The following is a 22,042-nucleotide window of genomic DNA, read 5'->3' on the forward strand; positions in this document are numbered from 1 at the left end:
GGAAAATGATCAGCAAATTACCCAGCTCACTGAGATCCACAAACCTCCTGCAAATACATTGGCCAAACTCAAGAACTTACCCTACTGAATCAATTGAATTGAAGTGAAAGATACAGCATGGAAACAAGGTTTTTGACCCACCGTCCACGCTGACCATTGACCACCCGCTCACATAAGATCTTTGTTATTTCACTCCCTACACACTAGGGACAATTTACAGAGCTCCAAATTAACCGAAAATCCTCATGCCTTTGGGATGTAGAAGGAAACCACAACACCTGGAGTAAACCCAGGTCACAGGGAGAACGTGCAAACTCCACATACACAGCGCCAGAGGTCATGTTCAAACCGTCTCTAATGCTGTGAAGCAGCAGCTCTATCAAATGCGCTGCCCCAAATACTTGCAGTCTACCTGCAGTTAGTGCATAAAGTACTAATTTACTCCAAAGCTCTGTAGACGGGGGACAAAAATAATACTTTCTAGCATGTGTCCCTGAATTACACTTGAATACATTTATTTATATCTCCTTCTTGTAGCCTTCCATGAAACAATCCAGCTTCAGTATCTATCATGTTTGAGCATTATTTTTCCAGTTTCTAAACAATTTCAATTAAGGTTCCCTGTGGGGTCCACCTTCCAAGATGAAATAACCTTGGATTTCTTTGTCTCTTCTGATAGCTGAGATTTTCCATCCATTGAAACTCCTGTAAAACATTTGTGGTTCTTCTATATATTCTTTTGGCTGTGGGGACAGCAACCCAATAATTTGTACTGATTCCTAATGTGTACTGAATAATAGAATTTCTGATCTTTTATTTTATTGTCCAGGTGATCTCTTAATCCTGTGTTTTTGTAGTATTAATCCCAGGTCATCCTCCTACTCAGCAAATTTATATGGTTTCAGCATTAATGGTGTTGCCCCTATTTAAGATTACATTCTGTATTTATCTATATTAAATGACAATTAGGTGTAACATATTTTTATCAAACACCATGGCGTGCAGATGGTTTCCCCATAGCTGCTGCCAGAACATTGCTGAAGATAAATAATTGCCACACTTAATAAAGAAACATTGAAGTATGAAAGAAAAGTGGCTGCTGAATTAAATTTGCCATGTTAGTCGTCTAATCGTGTAAAGTGTGTAAAATAGAACACAGTTTATGAATTAATTCTGGAATCGAGTGAGCTGTTCTACTGGAAAATCAGCTTTACGTGGAAATTATGTTTTTGATAAACTTAAAATGTCACATTTATATTGACATGATTTATATAATATGATTCCCTTTATTGTAGGCCAATCTGTGAAGCAACTTCAGAACTATTACAGTGATTTCTTTCCTGATTATTTTTCACTGGCTGAAAAACCCCCTGCAGAGTTCTGTTTGTCACCTGATGGAACCAGTGAAAGTATCTCCATTGATTTACTACAGAAGAAAGGTATGTATCTCCTTTTGATATAAACAGTATTGTATGCAAGTTACTGAAGGTTGCTAAGCCAGGGATATTCATGCAATACATTTAAAGCATACATTCAATCAATTCATAGAGATTGTACTTATCTACATGTCAAAAGTTAATATTTCAAATATTTTATGTGGTCACAAAGTTGCATTCATATCAGAATAATCATTCTTACTCAACGAGATTGATCGTCATCATGTTTAATAATGTTACATTTTCCGATAATTTTCACAGAAACTTAATGATACAGTAGGGAAAACATTTGAACTAAAAACTGTGCAAAGATTTGGCCTGTAAACCTTTTGGCAATTCTTCCTTGTATTATATTTAAAACAAATGATATCAATAACAGTCTAAATAATTTACCTGGTTATGGAATAATACATTACTTTAAGTTAAGACATATAACATAAAATGTATATGATTGTTTTAGTCTTATATAAATCATCTATTGCAATAGGTGATGGTGGTAGCAGAATTAGCTCAGGATATCTCCAGTTTCCAACCCCGCGACATGGACGCTTCTGCTATGGGGCCGTTGTTTTAGTGACCTATAACTTTTAGTTTATTGTCACATAAAATTTCCCATTCCAGTGATCATCAAGGTGATTTTTTTTCAAAAGGGAGAAAATGATGAGCATTAAAATTTAACAAAAAACAATACAAATCTGCACTATATCAAAACCAGTACATTTACTTGAACTTTTTTTATTTTTTATGATAGGTCTTGTTAAAGCTGTGAATACTGCTGTTGATCTGATTGTAGCACACTTTGGGACAAGCAGAGATCCTGGCGTAAAGGTAAGATGAATGTAATCATGTTTTAATGTTCTTTTCCCATTCTTTTACTATTTCAATGAAAATCATCTAAATGATATTTGATTTAATTAGTTGGCATTTTACTCTCAACTTTTCAATATTCTTCCATAATGTTTAAATATTTGGTTGTTAGAGCATAGAACAGTCAATACCACAATAATAGACCCTTCAGCCCATGATGTTGGTGTTGTTCATAATGCCAATCCAATCTCATCTCCCTGCACAAGGTCCATTTCTCTCCATTCCTTCCCTGGTCACGTGTCTGTCTAAATGCTTCCAAAACATTGCTAACGTATATGCCTCTGCCACTTTCCCTGGCAATATGGTAAAAATTCCCAGGCTCCAATGGTGCAAAGACCATTAAAGACAGCATGAGCAGGTCAGGAAATTAATTTGTTGATCTTGCGTGCTTCCTGTTTTGCGTTACCTTCCATCATCTGTTTTCCCCATAAAAACAAATTATTTTGTTGCCTCTCCATGGAAACGTCAGCAAATTCCATACATTATACCAAAGTGGGTTTGCATCCTGACCATTTAGAATTAGCTGTAATGATTGGTTATGGTTTAATGGTGCTTTATTGTCACTGCGCAGTGAAATTCTTTTTGCACAAATCATACATGTACGAGTCGCCATATTTTGGCACCATTTACAAAAGTGTACATGTACAAAAAGTTAGTGTGATAGATTAATCATAAAAATACCGACAGATGGAGGATAAATGCTGGGATGCTACCTTGACCACAAGAATGCCATTGGGTTTTTTTTTTTAAGGTCATGGAGGATGTACCATATCTTTAAAAGTCCTAGGATTGTATTAATTCCCTTTGATTGTGGTCATTGTTGACCTTTTGATAAATGTTAAATTGTTAAATAAATAATCAACGCAGCACCCATCTCATTAACTTGCTTGTTGCTATCACGTTTATTTGAATAAGCTCTTTTTGAATTCCTGCTATATTTATATATTAAATTTCTGTGCCAACATGAAACTTGGCAGCTGTAATCGGGCTGTTACCGCTGGGACTAGTGCTTGGCCCCCAAATATTTACGCAATCTATATTGATGATTTAGCTGGGGGGGGCAAATATAATATCTTTAATCGCATTAAACTAATGAATATTGAGGAGGAGGATGTAAAAAAACTTTAAGGAAATACAAATAAATCTGAATTGAGAAATAACATGTTTGGAGTACAGTGTGGGAAAATGTGATATGATCTCATTTAAAAAAAAAATGCTGAGTATTTTTTAAATGGTGAGTTATAGGTAGTTCTGCTTTAATGCTTGTTTCCGTACTGTGAACTGGATATGATGTGAGTGAAGCTTTGGGAAACATTTGTATTACACAGACAAATGGGTTATAACGATTTTGTTCAGGAGCTAGAGATCTACATGAAAGTTAATCACCGCTCAGCCTCTTGCATTCCAAGGAATAAAGTTCTAGCCTGCCCTATCTTTCCCTGTAGCTGAGGCCCTCAAGTAATGGTAACAAATCCATGCACTTTCCAGCTTAACAACATCCTTCCTACAGCAGGGTGTTCAAATCTGAACACAATACTCCAAAATGTAACCTTATTAACGTTCTGTACAACTGTGACATTGCACCAAACTTCGATACTCTATACCCTTATTACATTTGTCTTTATAACACAATTTTGTATAACATGAGGTTTCTTACGAACATAGTATTGCATTATAACAGAACTTCCTGTATTGTGAAATGTTGTTGCTCAAAGAAATCTTTGTGAACTTATGTGCAAGTTACTAAAAACTAACATGCCGTTGATATTAAGATTCGAGTGCAGGAGTAACAATTTCTTACGGCAATTACATAGGACCTAGGTCACACTACACTGGAGTATTGTCCATAATTTTGGTCTCCCTGCTCAAACAGGATATACTCCTACTACAAGAAATGCAGTGGGGATTTCCTAGTGGGTCCTCAAATGGCCTGTCATACAAGGAAATATTGATGAATTTGGCCATGTTCTCTGGGAATGGGAAGAATGTAGAAGCCTCACTGAAACATGAACATTCTTAGGGGGCTCTTAACAGGATAGTCACAGCAAGGATGTTTTCCCCCATGCCAAAGAGCATAGAACTAGAGGTCACAGTGTCAAAATAAAGGGTAGGCTATTTCATCGAGTATCAATTCTATGAAAGATATGCTGATAGAAAATTACTCACCACATTTCTGAGCTCACTTCATATATAAGGGTGCAAATGTTGTCTGCACCATGTCAAATACGTTGTTTGACTTGTATTGCTTTTGTCTTGCAGGCGAAACTTGGCAACAGTACTGTCAGTCCCAACATAGGCCACCTGGTACTTAAGTATCTTTGTCCAGCAATGAAAGATATTTTACACGATGGATTGAAGGCATATATTCTGAATGTGATTATAGGACAAAGGAAAAACCTGCCATGGACTGTGATTGAGGCTTCCACTCAGCTTGGTATGACATGTCATTTTAGCATTGACTGGAAAAGTCTTAATGCATTCATTTCCCAGTTATTATTGTCTGTTAATACTTTTAAAAAAAATCAATTTTCATTATCATAATCATACTTTATTAGCCAAGTATGTTTTGCAACATTCGAGGAATTTAATTTGCCATATAGTCATACCAATAAAAGGCAACAAAACACACAAAATACATTTCAACATAAACATCCACCACAGGGACTCCTCCACATTCCTCACTGTGATGGAAGGCGAAACAAAAGTTCAATCTCTTCCCTTCTTTGTTCTCCCGCGGTCGGGGGCCTCGAGCCTTCTGTTGACGGGATGATCTTGGCTCCCGTAGCCGGCGGTCGGGCCCTCCGCGTCGAGGCGATCAAGTTCTCGCATTGGGGGATCTCAGCTCCGCACACAGGGCGATCGGATCCTGGGTCGGGGCAGGTCAAACCTCCTGCTACTTTGGAGCTTCCCGACATCGGTCTTTACACGAGACTGCGAGCTCCTCGATGTTGGAATCCGCAGGCTGCGGTTGGAGCGTCGATTCTAGGAAAGGGATCGCAGGTTCCGATGGTAAGTCCACGGCCCCACGGTGGGGCTCAAAGTCAATATCGAGCAAAGCCGCCAGCTCCATGGTGTTAGGTCGCAGTGCGACCGGTGATACGATCCGGAAAACAATCGCATCTCCGGCAAGGTAAGAGATTGAAAAAAAGTTTCCCCCGACCCCCTCCCACACCCCCCACATAAAGCAAACCAGAGAACATTAACACATACTTTTAATAACACACTAAACATAACAAAAGAGACGAAAAGGCAAACATACTGTTGGCCAGGTTGCCATCGCCGTTGAGTATACAGAACAAACTGGATCCTGAACCTTCTTGGGTAAAGAAATCCAACTATTCACTACTGGTGAGTGAAGACATTTCTTTTAATCTCTGCCTGAATGGCAAAATTATTTTCAGATTATGATCCTGACTCTAGACATCCCAGCTGGAACAAATATCAAATACGCATTTACCTGCCACATTCTTCCAGGTGTAAGCGAGTACTGGTCTAGTCTGCTTAATCTTTTCCCATAAAATAAACCTTCCTGGAAACCCATCTGGTGAATTTTCACTTCATTTCCATTATCACAATTGTATACTTCCATAGGTAGGGAGAAGGCACTATACAAAATATTCCTGATGTAATACAAGTATTGCACATAATTGAAGCGACAGAGTTCTAATCGTGCACTCAAATCTTCTTACAGTAAAGGCCGCCATAATGTTTGTCTTTCTCCTTGCTGAACCTGCATATTTTTGTGATTCATGTTTCCAAATCCCTGTGAACACCATCGCTAAAAATCTCAGTATTTATAAAAGTGAATATTTTGCTTTGCTTCGCCTTTCCTTTTTTTCTACCATCATGAACACTTCATTTATTTTGGCATTATATTCCATTGTTGTATCTTTGCACATTCACTTAATTAGTCTGTAACCTGGATGTATTGCACTCTATTGCCTGATTGATTGAGATAAGTTGAGATCTTAGCACCAGTCACCGTGCACCCTACCAGTCAATACTTCCCAGACTGAAAATATCCTGTTTATTTGGACCGATCCTATTTTTATTTTCCAAGTACCTGTTGCTACTTTCTTAATAGAAGCAATTCCCTACTATTTGAGGTCTGACTAACTACTCTACAGCTCACTTTAATGTTTTATGTGTCATTCCTAACTGTCACTGTATGTCATGTTGTCACTTGCGGGCAGAGCACCAAGGCAAATTCCTTGTATGTGAATACTTGGCCAATAAACCTATTCATTCATTCATTCATTCACTTATTTCATCTACTTTTATAAGTCATGACGTTTCACTTCTACCTTCCATTCCGTAGAAACCATACTAGAATGTCAGATTTTCAAAATTGCCATCCATTGCATTCAATAAATGCAGTTCAGAAGAAGTGGAGCTTCCTCTAAGGTAGAATAGTTAATAATGAAAGTAATCAGAGTAGTTAAAATGAATAAGACACATAGAACCGTGAAGTAAAATTGAGCAATCAATTGCACATGTTCAGAAAATCCAAATTGAGCAAAATCTCAACCATTGGAATAGATACAAATATAAATAGATACGTTCAGGGGCGGTTAATGTACTCCATACAGGTAATTTATATTAATATTTGAATTTGTGTATTCATTTGAGATATTAAGAGCAAGGAGAAAGGAATCATTTTACAACCAAGATATTGAGACTGATGCTTGGAACTGTTTATACAAAAATACCATCACATACAATGGTGGATAGAGTGATAACCATAATCATAATAATCATAATCGTAATTTATTAGCCAAGTATGTTTTGCAACATACGAGGAATTTGGTTTTGCCATACAGTCATACCAAATAAGCAACAAGACACACAACTACATAAACATTTGACATAAACATCCATCACAGCGGCTCCTCCACATTGCCCACTGTGATGAAAGGCAATAAAGTCTCATCTTCTTTCCTCCTTGCCTCCTGCGGTCGGGGGAGTCGAACCATCCACAGCCGTCGATCGAGCTCCCACATTGGGGCGGTCTGAGCTCCCGCATCGGGGCGGTCGAAACTACTGCAGCTTGGAGTCCCCAAAATCGGTCCCTAACCAGGGACCGCAAGCTCCACGATGTTAAAGTCCACAGCTCCCGCAGGTTGGAACACCAAAGGCCGACCCCTGGCAAAGGGATCGCCCTCTCCAAGATGTTAATATCCGCAGGCTCCACAATTTTGGATCTCTAGAAGTCTATAAACAAGAGGCCGCCAACTCCATGCTGTTAGGCTGCAGTGCAGACGGAGATACGACATGGAAAAAATTGCATCTCCGTCGAGGAAAGAGATAAGGAAAGTTCCCCCTCCCCCCTGCCCCCCCCACAAATACAAAACTAAAGACAAACTAAAACATACATTTTACAACAAACTAAAAACAAGAAGAAGGAAAAAGATGAAGATTGCCCGTTGTGTGGCGCCCCCCTGGTGGTATAATGGAAATCCACTCAGCTGAGAGTTTCTGGGATCTATCTGGCTCACCTAACCATCGACATTTGGAATTCAAGAGGGCTATGGAGCCTCATCGCTGAGTATGTCCAAGGAAAGGATCAGTTGATTTTTTTGGTATTCAGAAAATCAAGCGATGTAGAGGTTGTGCAGGAAAGTGGCTCACAGGTAGAATGTGGGACAGATGAAAGGTGCTAAACATCTCTGCTGCTATTCATTATGGTCCTAGATACGGCAATACAGGCGACCCCTGCGTCATGGCCATTCAGATAACGGATATCTTTGCAGAATTCACAAATGAATACTCCAAAAGTTGAGAAATTATTAAAATTTCTCTTTCACAAATTTGTATGAAAAAAAGTAAATAAACACAATTTTTTTTTCAGCTTGCATTTCTTTTTTTTGTTTTTTTTTTGTTTATTTTATTAGAAGTTAATACAGCACAAAACAGTACAGTGGAACCTAATTTTAGGTGCCAACTATGTAATACCGTAATCCATTCTATGTACAACCTCTAGTTTTATGTTATGAGAAGGAAGTAAGCAAGACAAGAAAAAGAAAACAATAGAAAGAGGAAAAAGTGGAAAAATAGATGGTAGAGAGTAGAAAAACGTGAAGTGTGTATATAAAAAATAAAAAAAGGAAGAGAGAAAGTGGAAAGTAGAAATAGAAGAGAAGGCCCCTTAAAAGAGAATTTTTCAAATCTGTATTCGGAGATGTAGATCTATCCGCGTCATGAACTGAAATCAGCAATCTTTACGGTACCGCTGCATCACATGATTCCAAAAAGTCGATGAAAGGAGACCAACTCCTTAAGAATTGGTCATATTTATCTATTAGTCGGAGTCTCATTTCTTCAAGGCGTGCTATGTCCATCATATTCCTAATCCACATTTTAACAGTTGGTGTGGTTGTATTTTTCCAAAATTTAAGTATCAATTTCTTTCCAATTATTAACCCATAATTTAAAAAAACATTTTGATCTTTATTTAAATTGGTATCTTCTCCTATTATTCCAAATATAATCCATTCCGTTTTGGGTTCTATTCTTGACTTGAAAAGCTTTGTAAATATATCAAATATATCACTCCAAAATTTATTCAACTTTGTACATCCTACAAATGAATGTGTTATATTAGCGTTTTGAAACAAACATTTATCGCATCTGGGAGAGACGTTTGGATAAAATTTATTCAACCTCGTTTTTGAATAATATAATGTAATAATTTGAATTGAATTAAATTATGTATTGCATTAATAGAACAGTTATGTGTATTCATCAAATACTTTTCCCATCTATCCTTCGAGATCTTTATCATTAGCGCATGTTCCCAATCTTCCCTTAATGCTTCTGTTGAGGGTGATTCTCTATTTAATATATTATTGTAAAAGTATGATATTAATTTTTGTGAATCAGCCTTAATATTCATTGCTTCTTCTAAAGGATCTAAAAATATAGTTTGAAATCTATGTGTATATTTCTTCATAAAGTCACATACCTGTATATATTTAAAATATTGATTATCCTTCAATTTAAATTTTAATTTTAATTGTTGAAATGATAACAGTTTGCCCACTTCATACATATCCCCTACTTTCCTAATCCCCAGTCTATCCCATTGTTGATATGCGTTGTCGATGAGAGTAGGTTTGAATGTGGGGTTGTTCAATAGTGGGGTTAGTACTGATAAATTATTTAATTTCAAGGATACTTTTATTTGTTTCCAAATTCTTATTATATTGTGAATAATTGGGTTCTTCTTATATATTATACTATTCAATTTTATCGGTGAGAGCAGGATCGTTCCTATATCGTGCGGATAGCACTCCTCTTTCTCCATTCTTATCCACTCCAACTGCTGAGTGGAGCTATCCAGCCAGTACATTATGTTCTTAATATGCACTGCCCAGTAGTAATACATAAAGTTAGGTAATGATAAACCCCCAACTTCTTTAGAATTGCACAAATGCTTTCGTTGAATTCTATGTGTTCTGTAGTCCCATATAAAATTAGTGATAGTGGAATCTAGTTTTTTGAAAAAATATTTTGGAATATATATTGGGATCGCTTGAAACAAATATATTAATTGTGGTAAGAAAGTCATTTTTATAGCGTTAATTCTACCTATCAATGAGAGCGGAAGCGTTTTCCAAAGTTTAATCGTATCATTCAGTTTATTTAATAGTGGTATAAAATTGGCACTAAATAATGATTTGTGTCTTCTCGTAATTTGAATACCCAGATACTTAATTTCTTGGTACATTTTCCAGGAACACAATGCCCCTGTAATTCAGTATTCAGTATTTATTTAATATCATTTTAACTAAGTACTTACATGCACAGATGAAACGAAAAAAACGTTTCTCGATCAGTTTCCATTCAGTGTAGCTAATAAAAACAGGATAAATACATAGAGCTTTAAAAAAAATTTAAATTACTATATCTAAAAACAGAAAGTAGGCCTAAAATTTACAATAAAATAAAAACAGAAATTCCGACCGACAGTGGCTTTGCTTTGACAGGTGCCTAGCTGTCAAATACAAGATCACCTATAGTACTATTTTACTACTTAATGTGGCCCAGCTTTGCATTTAGCAATGTTAGTTAAAGAATAACACAAAATGCATGTCATGTACAAAATTGGATACAACTACATTTATGCAGTTGAGCATAATGCATAACACTAAAAACTAAGAAGGTGGCATGATTAATGTTTTGTTTGCAAAAGATTTTATATTTTTCTTAATTCATGCAAAAATTAATGCGCCAGCCAATTTAATGGGGAAATCTTGACAAATATTAAATATCACTTCAGAAATCTTACTATTATTTGACAAGGCTCCAGATGTTATCTATTTCATTGCAGACCATTCTAACAATGACATTCCCGATAACATTGAATGTTTCAAATAAAATGTATTTTCCTTATTTTACTCAATATTTTGTCTTTTTAGGCCCTTCAACCAAGGCACTCAACAATCTTTTTTTCAAGATAAGCCAATACTCTGAGTTAATGAGTCACAGCACAAGGTTTAATGCATTTATATTTGGCCTTCTAAAGTAAGTCCTTGCTTACTGTAAGAATTTGAACAAAATATTTAATTGCAATAACAGTATTCAAAATAGTGAAAAAGATTTAACAGGAGATTTTTGGTATGATCTACGTTGCAAGATTATGGTAATTTTGGTAGAATATAAATAATTTTCTTCATAACGTTTTTTATTGAATCATTGTTTTAAACAAAAATCATAAAGTTATTTAATGGAACGAAGGAGAGTAAAATTCTCCCATTAAATTTACTTTTGTATTGAACAAGTTAGGGCTTTATTCTTTGGAGCGCAGAAGGTTAAGGGGGGACTTGATAGAGGTTTTTTAAATTATGAGAGGGATAGACAGAGTTGACGTGGAAAAGCTTTTCCCACTGAGAGTAGGGAAGATTCAAACAAGGGGACATGACATGAGAATTAAGGGACTGACGTTTAGGGGTAACATGAGGGGGAACTTCTTTACTCAGAGAGTGGTAGCTGTGTGGAATGAGCTTCCAGTGAAGGTGGTGGAGGCAGGTTCATTTTTATCATTTAAAAATAAATTGGATAGTTATATGGATGGGAAGGGAATGGAGGGTTATGGTCTGAGCGCAGGTATATGTGACTAGGGGAGATTATGCGTTCGGCACGGACTAGAAGGGTCGAGATGGCCTGTTTCCGTGCTGTAATTGTTATATGGTTATATGGTTATTATATGGTTATATGGTATTGCACACAGTTTTAAATATCATTGTTTACATAATTTTACAGCCCCTCTGTTTTATGCCTTTTAAGCACTGCCTGGGTTTAGTGACACGATCATCATTCATATTTATCATTTTTGAGGTTATTTTTATCACAATCAATAAAATATATTAAGTGTATTTTGTCATTAGAAGAATTTTAATCGAGAATTTGTATCTATTATAATTTGGTTATCGTGCACAAATTCCACATAAATGTGATTAACACAGATAGATTGAATCATTTCTGGTAGAAATTGTGACCCTTATGGAATTTGGAGCTTTGGTTATAACCTACGACCTGCATTGAACTGTCAGAGACAATTAAGAGCGGATGCTGAGATCACCAATGATCTAACAATTGAACTGTCACCATTCTAACATCGATGCCTTTGATGCAGCATTTGGTCATCTCACTTTTCAAAGCTTGTGATGTTCAAAGCTTCATAAGTTGTTATTTGTATAATTGATTGCAGTCTATTCATACTCCATAAGTATATTAGAGTGCAGCCTGCAGGTGTAACATGAATCACTAGCAGCATTTTTTAAATGCCTGCAGGAATATCCCAAAATTGAACTGTTAGTTTTGTGAAATAATTTTTACTTCAAGAGTTTAACCCTTTGCAAAATTCCATTCAATAGTCATTAATAATCTTTTTTTTCACTAATTTGGTATAAAATTATTTTTCAATGCATCCAATTGTATTTTTCAATGCATCCAAGAGTTGTCTATGTACCGTTGCTAAAGCTGAATTGTAGAATCTGCGACAAAATACAGCCTGATATCTGTTAGTTACCATATAAATAAACTTCAATCCCAGTTTAAGCATTTCTAAACTGATTGTTAGAAAGCCAGCTCAACATTTCATGTAATTTTCTTCTGTCTTTGATGCAGTATCAGATCCTTGGAGTTTTGGTTTAATCATTTATATAACCATGAAGGTAAGATGAATATTATTGCTAGATTTTTTTTTCCAATTAAGTAATATATTTGTGCAGTATTAAACTAGCCTGGTTTGGAAATCTCTGTTAGCACTTGTACCAACAGAAGTGTGGCTGGATAAAGCAAGTGTTATCCATGCTCATGGCTCTATTCCAGATCCTGTAGAGGAAGTTATTAGCAATAAACATGAGGACTTCACGATGCTTGTAGCCTGAAATTTTGGAGTAGCATCCTGTTGCTCCACTATTGGATGAGTAAAACCTTTCTGGCCTGAGAGGGAAAATATTATCATATCCTCATCCTTGGTATAGTCACCACCTTTTCAATGGAATTGATCTCTCTGAAATTGGTTATCATTGATATATGACATTGTGAAACTATTTATGCTTATTATAAGGCAACAATACTTAAATACGGTAGGTCTATTGTACACAGGCCATGTAATAACGAGAAAAGTAGAATGGCTGGTTGGAAACATAGAAAATAGATGCAGGAGTAAGCCATTCGGCCCTTCATGCCAGCACCGCCATTCAATGTGATCATGGCTGATCATCCTGAATCAGTACCCTGTTCCTGCTTTCTCCCCATATCCCTTAATTCCGTTAACTCTATGGGCTATATCTAACTCTCTCTTGAATACACCCAATGCATTGACCTTCTGAAGCAGAGAATTCCACAGACTTACAACTCTGGCAGAAAAAGTTTTTCCTCAACTCAGTCATAAATGGCCTAGCCCTTATGCTTAAACTGTGACCCCCTGGTTCCCCCAACATCGGGAACATTTTTTCTGCATCTAGCCTGTCCAACACTTTAGAATTTTATTTTTTTCTATATGATAGCCTCTCATCCTTCTAAATTCCAGTGAATAAAAACTGAAGTCTGAAGAAGGGTTTAGACCCGAAACGTCACCTATTCCTTCGCTCCATAGATGCTGCCCCACCCACTGAGTTTCTCCAGCATTTTTGTCTACCATCGATTTTTCCAGCATCTGCAGTTCTTTCTCAAAGATTGGTTCTGTTGGTCACACACTCTTGAAACATCTCTGCTTCATAGATACATAGATACATAGAAAATAGGTGCAGGAGTAGGCCATTCAACCCTTCGAGCCTGCACCGCCATTCAATATGATCATGGCTGATCATCCAACTCAGTATCCCGTACCTGCCTTCTCTCCATACCGCCTGATCCCTTTAGCCACAAGGGCCACATCTAACTCCCTCTTAAATATAGCCAATGAACTGGCCTCAACTACCTTCTGTGGCAGAGAGTTCCAGAGATTCACCACTCTCTGTTTGAAAAATGTTTTTTTCATTTCGGTCTTAAAGGATTTCCCTTCTATCCTTAAGCTGTGACCCCCTTGTCCTGGACTTCCCCAACATCGGGAACAATCTTCCTGCATCTAGCCTGTCCAACCCCTTAAGAATTTAGTAAGTATCTATAAGATCCCCCCTCAATCTCCTAAATTCTAGCGAGTACAAGCCGAGTCTATCCAGTCTTTCTTCATATGAAAGTCCTGACATCCCAGGAATCAGTCTGGTGAACCTTCTCTGCACTCCCTCTATGGCAATAATGTCCTTCCTCAGATTTGGAGACCAAAACTGTACGCAATACTCCAGGTGTGGTCTCACCAAGACCCTGTACAACTGCAGTAGAACCTCCCTGCTCCTATACTCAAATCCTTTTGCTATGAATGCTAACATACCATTCGTTTTCTTCACTGCCTGCTGCACCTGCATGCCTTCTTTCAATAACTGGTGTACCATGACACCCAGGTCTCGTTGCATCTCCCCCTTTTCCTAATCGGCCACCATTTAGATAATAGTCTGCTTTCCTGTTTTTGCCACCAGTGGATAACCTCACATTTATCCACATTATACTGCACCTGCCATACATTTGCCCACTCACCCAGCCTATCCAAATCACCTTACAGCCTCTTAGCATCCTCCTCACAGCTAACACTGCCCCCCAGCTTAGTGTCTTCTGCAAACTTGGAGATGTTGCATTCAATTCCCACGTCCAAATCATTAATATATATTGTAAATAGCTGGGGTCCCAGCACTGAGCCTTGCGGTACCCCACTAGTCACTGCCTGCCATTGTGAAAAGTACCCGTTTACTCCTACTCTTTGCTTCCTGTTTGCCAGCCAGTCCTCTATCCACATCAATACTGAACCCCCAATGCCTGTGCTCTCTTTAAACATTATGGTCAATATTTCCCACAGCCCCTTGAAAATTAATGGGTTCACTGCTAAATGGATTATTGTACAGTGTAACATCTTTTTAAAAAAGTGAATTGTATGCGTGTATTAAGGTACAATATTCAGCACCACCAAAACCCTGAGCATGCCAGATTAACACTTCAATTGTACTTAAATCCCTGTAGAGCAGGCTACTCATGAACAATTCCATCATAAAATGTTGATATATCTTATGTTCATAAAGTATTCATCTCAAATCTTGGTGTCATGGATTTAAATCCCAGCAGATGTTATAAATGTCAGATAACTCATCCATTGCCTTTGGTGGGGAAGTGAATTTGTCAAATCCATGTAGTGAATACATTTGGTTTTGCATGGTCTAAGTATCATGGACAGCACAAACATTGTGGGCCGATGGGCCCGTTCCTGTGCTGTACGGTTATATATTCTATTAGTCATACATGTAGAGAAACTATGGTATAGTTCAATTTCAGCAGCTAAGTGTCTATCTATATACTTGTAGAGAAACATTTTTTCCACCCTGTGGAGTGTTGTATTTTGAATCCTAAGCTAACACTAAATAATTTCTCTTTCTTTTAGATATTATTGGAATTCACTATCTGTCCACTGGTTTCCTAGCACTGTCACACAGTGTTTGCCAAACATTGTTTGAGGAACTCCTGCTTTTGCTGCAGCCTCTTTCATTACTCCCCTTTGAACTAGATTTGATGTTTGAGCACCATATTATTCAAATGAACAAAGAGCAGCAAAAGAAAAAGGAGCAGCTCAAAGTCAAGCAGGACCTCATGCAGTCTGTGCACTCCACCTTCCAAATGATGAGAACCAATGGCAGCAGTAACATTTTGGGATCTCAGCAGTGCAGGGAGGGAATGACACAAAGAGCCACACAACATGTGGTTACACCGAATGGTGCAACAGCAAAAGATACAATATTCCTCGATAAAACAGATAAAGATGTGGAGAGTGTAGAAAGGATGCAACAGGAGAAAGTAATGGACATGAGAAAGGACAAGCAAGCAGGATGGTGGTACCAACTCATGCAGAGTTCACAAGTGTACATTGAAGGGTCTTCTGAAGAATCAAAGTTTGCAAAATGGGAGAAGAGAAATAAGCAAAGTACTCCTACTTTGCCTCTAAAGTTAGATGTAGGTGTAGAGAAAGGATCACTTCGAGATGATGTCGTGGAGGGAGCAGAGAGTGGGGATATATCTGAATTACAACATTCAGACATTTGCATCATGGTGTCTGGTCTGGCTACAGCAAATGAAGCATTAGCCAGGAAGGAACTTTTAATGAAGACTCAGCTTGATGATTCTAAGAATGAAACCAAATCTTCTTGGATGGGGAGTCCTCCAGAGTCTGTGCTGAATGAACTTAAACATAGCAAAGGAAGTGAAAGTGTGGTTTCATGTGATCATGTTGAACAACCTGAAAAGAAGCAAAATCTTCAGCACACTGAAGGCAAACAAGGAATGTGGCTAGGCCGCTTGTTTGGTTCAAGTGGAAATCAGACTAGAAAGGAAGAAGCTAAACTGGTCAAATCACAGAAAAGCAGGTAAGGCTTTTTCTCACAATCATGTTGAAATAATATTGCCAGAACCACAATATTTCATGCAATTTGGGTATTGTCAGCAAGTGCAGCATTTATCTTTGAAAGAATTGCTAGATAGACTATCTCAGCCAGCCAATAAACGACAATTGCTATAAGTCTACAATGCCGTGGGGGTGAACATACGGGCCACAGCAGCTATAAAAAACAGATTTCCTTCCCTAGAGATGCTGCCCGTCCCGCTGAGTTACTCCAGCATTTTGTGCCTGTCTTTCCTTCCCTAATATTCATTTGTGAACCAGTAAGATTTTTTTGGTACTATTTTCTAATCGCTATCACTAGTATCATTTTTTGATTTAGAGTCAGAGAGCCATATAGCATGAAAGGCCTTTTGGCCCAACTCGTCCAAAATGACTGAGATACCCCATCTAAACTAGCCACTTTTGGCTGCGTTTGGTCATAGAATTATAGATTTATACAGTGTGGACACAGGCCCTTCGGCCCAACTTGCCCACACTGGCCAGCAATGTCCCAGCTACACTAGTCCCACCTGCCTGCGCTTGGTCCATATCCCTCCAAACCTGTCCTATCCGTGTACCTGTCTAACTGTTTCTTAAACAATGGGATAGTCCCAGCCTCAAGTACCTCTTCTAGCAGCATGTTCCATACACCCACCACCTTTACTGTGAAAAAGTTATCCCTTGGATTCCTATTAAATCTTTTCCCCTTCACCTTGAACCTATGTCCCCAGATCCTCGATTCCCCTCCTCTGGGCAAGAGTGTGTATCTACCCGATCGATTCCTATCATGATTTTATACACCTCTATAATATCACCCCTCATATTCCTGCACTCCAAGGAATAGAGACCTAGCCTTCAAGGAACCATGCACCTCCACTCCTCGATCCCTCTGCTCTACAACACTCCCCAGAGGTCTACCATTTACTGTGTAGGTCCTGCCCTTGTTCGACATCCCAAAATGCAACACCTCACACTTCTCTGTATTAAATTCCATCAACCATTCCTCAGCCCTCCTTGCCAATCGATCCAGATCCTACTGCAATCTTTCACAAGCATCTTCACTATCTGCAAAACCACTAACTTTTGTATCATCAGCAAACTTGCTAATCTTGCCCTGTATGTTCCGAACCCTGAGGCACACCACTAGTCACAGGCATCACAGTCGAAAAGCAACCTTTCACTATCACCCTCTGCTTCCATGCAGCCTTTCACCAAGGCTATCCATTCAGCTATCTCTTCTTGGATCCCATGCGATATAACCTTCCAGAGCAGCCTACCATGCGGAACCTTTCGAATGCCTCACTGAAAACCATGTACACAACATCTATAGCTTTGCCATCATCGACCTTTAAACGGTCTTCAAAAAAATAATCAGATGTGTGAGGCAGGACCTGCCATGTACAAAACCATGCTGACTATCCCTAATCAGCCCTTGTCCATCCAAGTGCCTGTATAACCTATTCCTCAGAATACTCTCTAGTAATTCCAACTACAGATGTTAAGCTCACCAGCCTATAGTTCCCAGCTTTTTCCCTGACGCCCTTCTTGAAAAGCGGCACAACATTTGCCACTCTCCAGTCTTCCGGCACCTCTCCTGTACCCAAGGATGACTCGTAAATTTCAACCAGGGCTCCCACAATTTTCTCTCTAGTTTCCAACAATGTCCTCGGATATATCTGATCAGGCCCTGGAGATTTGTCTACCTTCATACACGATAGTGCATTCAGTACTTCTTCGACGGTAACACTGACTGCTCTCAAGACACTTCCATTGACTGCCCCAGGTTCCTCCGTCCTACTGTCTTTCTCTTTGGTAAATACAGAGGAGAAATACTCATTGAGGACCTTGGCCATCTCCTGTTACCCTTTTCCCCCTTATGTATTTATATATTCTTTTGGGAAAGTTCTGGCGGGTAGCATTAAGGACAATCTCCTGGCCCTTTTTTGATCTCCTTTTTCAACTTATTTCTTAGTTCCCAAAACTCCTCAAGTGATGCACGATCCCAGTTGCCTATACCTGACCCATGCATCCTTCCTTTTTTTGACCAACGCCTCAATTTCCCTTGTCAGCCAAGCTTCTTCACATTTGCCTGCTTTACCCTTCACTCTAACGGGGACGTATATATCCTGAGCTTTTGTCAGCACACTTTTAAAAACATCCCACTTGGCTAATGTTCCTTTCCCCTGAAATAACCTGCTCCAGTCAACTTGGGCGAGACCTTCTCTTATACTCTCAATGGTCCATATCCTCTAAACCAGGGGTCGGCAACCTACAGTCCACGGGCCGAATCCGCCCGTAACCCGAAATCATCCGGCCCTCAGGCATATATTTTTTTTCCTCAATCATCCGGCCTGCGGACTTCCGTCATCTCCAGTACCTGGAATGTTTAAGAAAGAACTGCAGTTGCTGGAAAAATCGAAGGTAGAAAAAAACGATGGAGTGAGTTTCTCCAGCATTTTTTTCTATCTCCGGTACCTGGAAGGTGATTTTCAGACCACGGGTCGGGTGAAACACTGGAAAAGTTCTGCCCATTGCCCTGCGTGAGGCCATGCTCCTCCTCCTGGGCCCAGGCACGGTGATGCAAGGACACAAGGAGGCCTGCATGGCGGCCTCAATAGCCGGGCTCCGGCTGTACAGCATCCTGCGCGAAGCCGCCGGCATGCCTGAGCTTCACTGTCAGGATTGGGGTTGTCAGTAGGCTGTGGAAGAGTGAGTATGATATTTGAGGTCTGTGCTCCGGGTGGCGTCCTCGAAGGGGCGGGATCTATGTGAACACGTGATTTGATGCCTGCCATCCGGGGCGGGATGGGGGTGGGATCCATGTGTACACGTGATAGATGTGGCCCGCCATCCGCTCACAGACATGTGTCCTGGTCCCTTGGCAGAAAAGTTGCCGACCCCTGTTCTAAACCTTTCCCAACTATGTATCCAAATGTTTTTTAAATGTTATTGTATCTGTCTCAACGACATCATTTGGCAGCTCATTCCATTTTACCACCTTTTGCCCCACGAGAACCTACTCTATCTTTCCCCTCTTACCGTAAACCTATGTCCTCTGTTTCTTGATTTCCTCACCCTAAGAAAAAGACACTATGCATTCTATTCCCCTTATGATTTTATACACTTCTATAAGATATCCCTCAGCCTCCTGCACTTCAAGGAATAAAGTCCTAGCCTGCCCAATCTCTTCCTATATCTCAGGCCCTTGAGTCTGGTGATATATCCTCATCATTCTTCTCTTCACTCTTTCCAGCTTCACAGTGTCTTTCCTGTAGCAGGGTGACCAAAACTGAACACATTACACCAATGCAGCCTCACCAGCATCTTGTACAACTGTAACTTGATGTCCCAACTTATATACTAACTTCCTTGACTGAAAATCTAAGAAAAACTACTTGCCAAAAAGCCTTCTTCATCACACTATCTACCTGTGGTGCCACTTTCATGGAGTTATGCGCGTGTATTACTAGACCCTCTGCTCCTCGACACTCCTCATGGTCTAACAGTCACTGTAAAGGTCATGCCCTGCTTTGACTTGCCAAAATGCAACACCTTCCATTTCTCTTAATTATAATCCATTTGCTGTTTTTTGGGCCAATAATAATAATAATAATAATACATTTTATTTATGGGCGCCTTTCAAGAGTCTCAAGGACACCTTACAAAAATTTAGCAGGTAGAGGAAAAACATGTAAGGGGAATGAAATAAATAGTAGAGACATGACTATTCAATACAAAACACAGTATGAGGCAATTAATGCACAGATGACAAGGGACGCCACGTGGGGCTAAGGACAGGCAGAGGTGAAGAGATGGGTCTTGAGGCGGGACTGGAAGATGGTGAGGGACACGGAATTGCAGATCAGTTGGGGGAGGGAGTTCCAGAGCCTGAGAGCTGCCCTGAAGAAGGCTCTGTCCCCAAAACTGCGGAGGTTGGACGTGGATGGAAAGGAGACCAGCTGATGTGGATCTGAGGGACCGTGAGGGTTGGTAGGGGGAGAGGAGGTCAGTGAGATATGGGGTGGCCAGATGGTGGAGGGCTTTGTAGGTGAGGATCAGGATTTTGTAGGTGATCCGGTGGGAGATGGGAAGCCAGTGAAGTTGTTTGAGGACTGGAGTGATGTGATGCCAGGATTTGGTGTGGGTGATACCTAGATGATAAAGATAACACTGTAATTCTTGATAACTATCTGCACTGTTGACGATACCACCTATTTTTGTGTAATCTGCAAATTTACAAATCATGCTTTGCACATTCTCATCTAAGTTATTAATCATGCCTTGCATATTCTCGTCTAAAGATTGATTTTGTGGATTTTTTATGGATTTCATCATCAGAATTTAAATGGCATGGCGGGATTTGAATCTGTTGCTCCAGACCTTTGGGTTAGTGGTGCAGCATGCTAAATATTGATCATCTCCATTTCCCTGTTAGTTTATACCACTGCAGTCCTTGTAGAGTGTTCTGATATTAAGGAGTTCCAGGATTTCAACACATTGAAGGAAAAATGTCAGAATGGTGTGTCACTTGCAGGCATATTCATAGATTATGATGCTCCACCAATATTGGCCTTCTAGACAGCAATCTTCACAGTTATCATGACCTTGACAAAATGCGGATTCTCCTGTACAGTGTGAGGAAGAAGCTGGAAATTGGATTCACTTCATGTGCATCATTAAAGCAAACTGCACTGCCTTGCATGGTTGACTAGCTTACTAAGTGCAGCTGCATCAATCTAAGCCCATAGTAAGAATTTTCTCATACTCCTGATTTGTGATTTGCAAATGATACTTGGGCATTGGCCACTCGGCCACTCGGCTGGATTACTGCAGTGCACTGTATGTGGGGGTTAGTGGGTCCTCCATCGCCCGTCTCCAGATGGTACAGAATGCAACTGTACGTCTTTTAACTGGCACATGTAAATATGATCACATTTCGCTCATTTTAGCCTCACTTCACTGGTTGCCTATTCAGTTTAGGATCCATTTTAAAATTATTTTATTTGCTTTTAAATCCCTAAATGGTCTTGCCCCGCCCTACCTATCTGAGCTTCTACATCCTTATACACCCGCCCGCTCTCTCAGGTCAGATAATCAGCTGCTCCTGAGTGGGCCTAAAACTAAGCGGAAGCTCAGAGGGGACCGTGCCTTTGCTGTGTCGGCACCCAAATTATGGAACGATCTGCCTCTCCATATTAAACAGGCCTCTTCTCTGTCTGTTTTTAAGTCACTTCTAAAAACCCATCTCTTCTCCGTGGCCTTTGATACACAGTAAGAGGTCGACTTTATTTACTTGATTTAATTTATTTTTTGATTGCTTTATTGTGTGGTTATTATTTTTACTCATGTTTTATGTCTTTTAATTTATTGTTGTATTTTTTGCGCTTTATGTGAGCTGTTATGTTATGTTGTTATGTTGTCTGTTTATGATGTCTTGTTTATTCCACTGTACGGCACTTTGTTCAACATTGGTTGTCTTAAAGTGCTTAACAAATAAAGTTGGATTGGATTGGATTGAGGCATGCTAGGAACAACTGAAAGTCCACATTATAGCATTCTTTCATTAAAACATAACAATTAAAAATGAACTACTTATTAGTTCAGATAATAGCACAATTGTTTCTGAGGGAGAAAAAACAGTTTAGTGGTGCACTAGAAGTACGGCCTTAAAGATATGTTAAACTGAGGCTCGGACACACTCTCAGGTGTGCACTCTTTGGAGGAATAGATGATTGATACCTAACTAATAGTTATATTTAAATCAATATCACTGAAA

General features: G+C 39.2%; 1 protein-coding gene across 8 annotated transcripts in view; it reads left to right on the plus strand.

The window, feature by feature from the left end:
- Window positions 1–22,042, plus strand: part of rusc2 (RUN and SH3 domain containing 2) — a 94,624-nt gene that overhangs the window by 68,523 nt on the left and 4,059 nt on the right. For all 8 annotated transcript variants that reach the window (XM_055633653.1, XM_055633638.1, XM_055633630.1 and 5 more), the window contains 6 exons: window positions 1,296–1,439; window positions 2,188–2,264; window positions 4,563–4,737; window positions 10,721–10,826; window positions 12,432–12,478; window positions 15,277–16,252. In XM_055633653.1, coding sequence (XP_055489628.1) covers window positions 1,296–1,439; window positions 2,188–2,264; window positions 4,563–4,737; window positions 10,721–10,826; window positions 12,432–12,478; window positions 15,277–16,252 — 1,525 coding nt within the window. The remainder of the gene's footprint in view (window positions 1–1,295; window positions 1,440–2,187; window positions 2,265–4,562; window positions 4,738–10,720; window positions 10,827–12,431; window positions 12,479–15,276; window positions 16,253–22,042) is intronic.

This window comes from Leucoraja erinacea, chromosome 1, assembly GCF_028641065.1.
Source record: "Leucoraja erinacea ecotype New England chromosome 1, Leri_hhj_1, whole genome shotgun sequence".
NCBI classification, from domain to species: Eukaryota; Metazoa; Chordata; class Chondrichthyes; order Rajiformes; family Rajidae; genus Leucoraja; species Leucoraja erinaceus.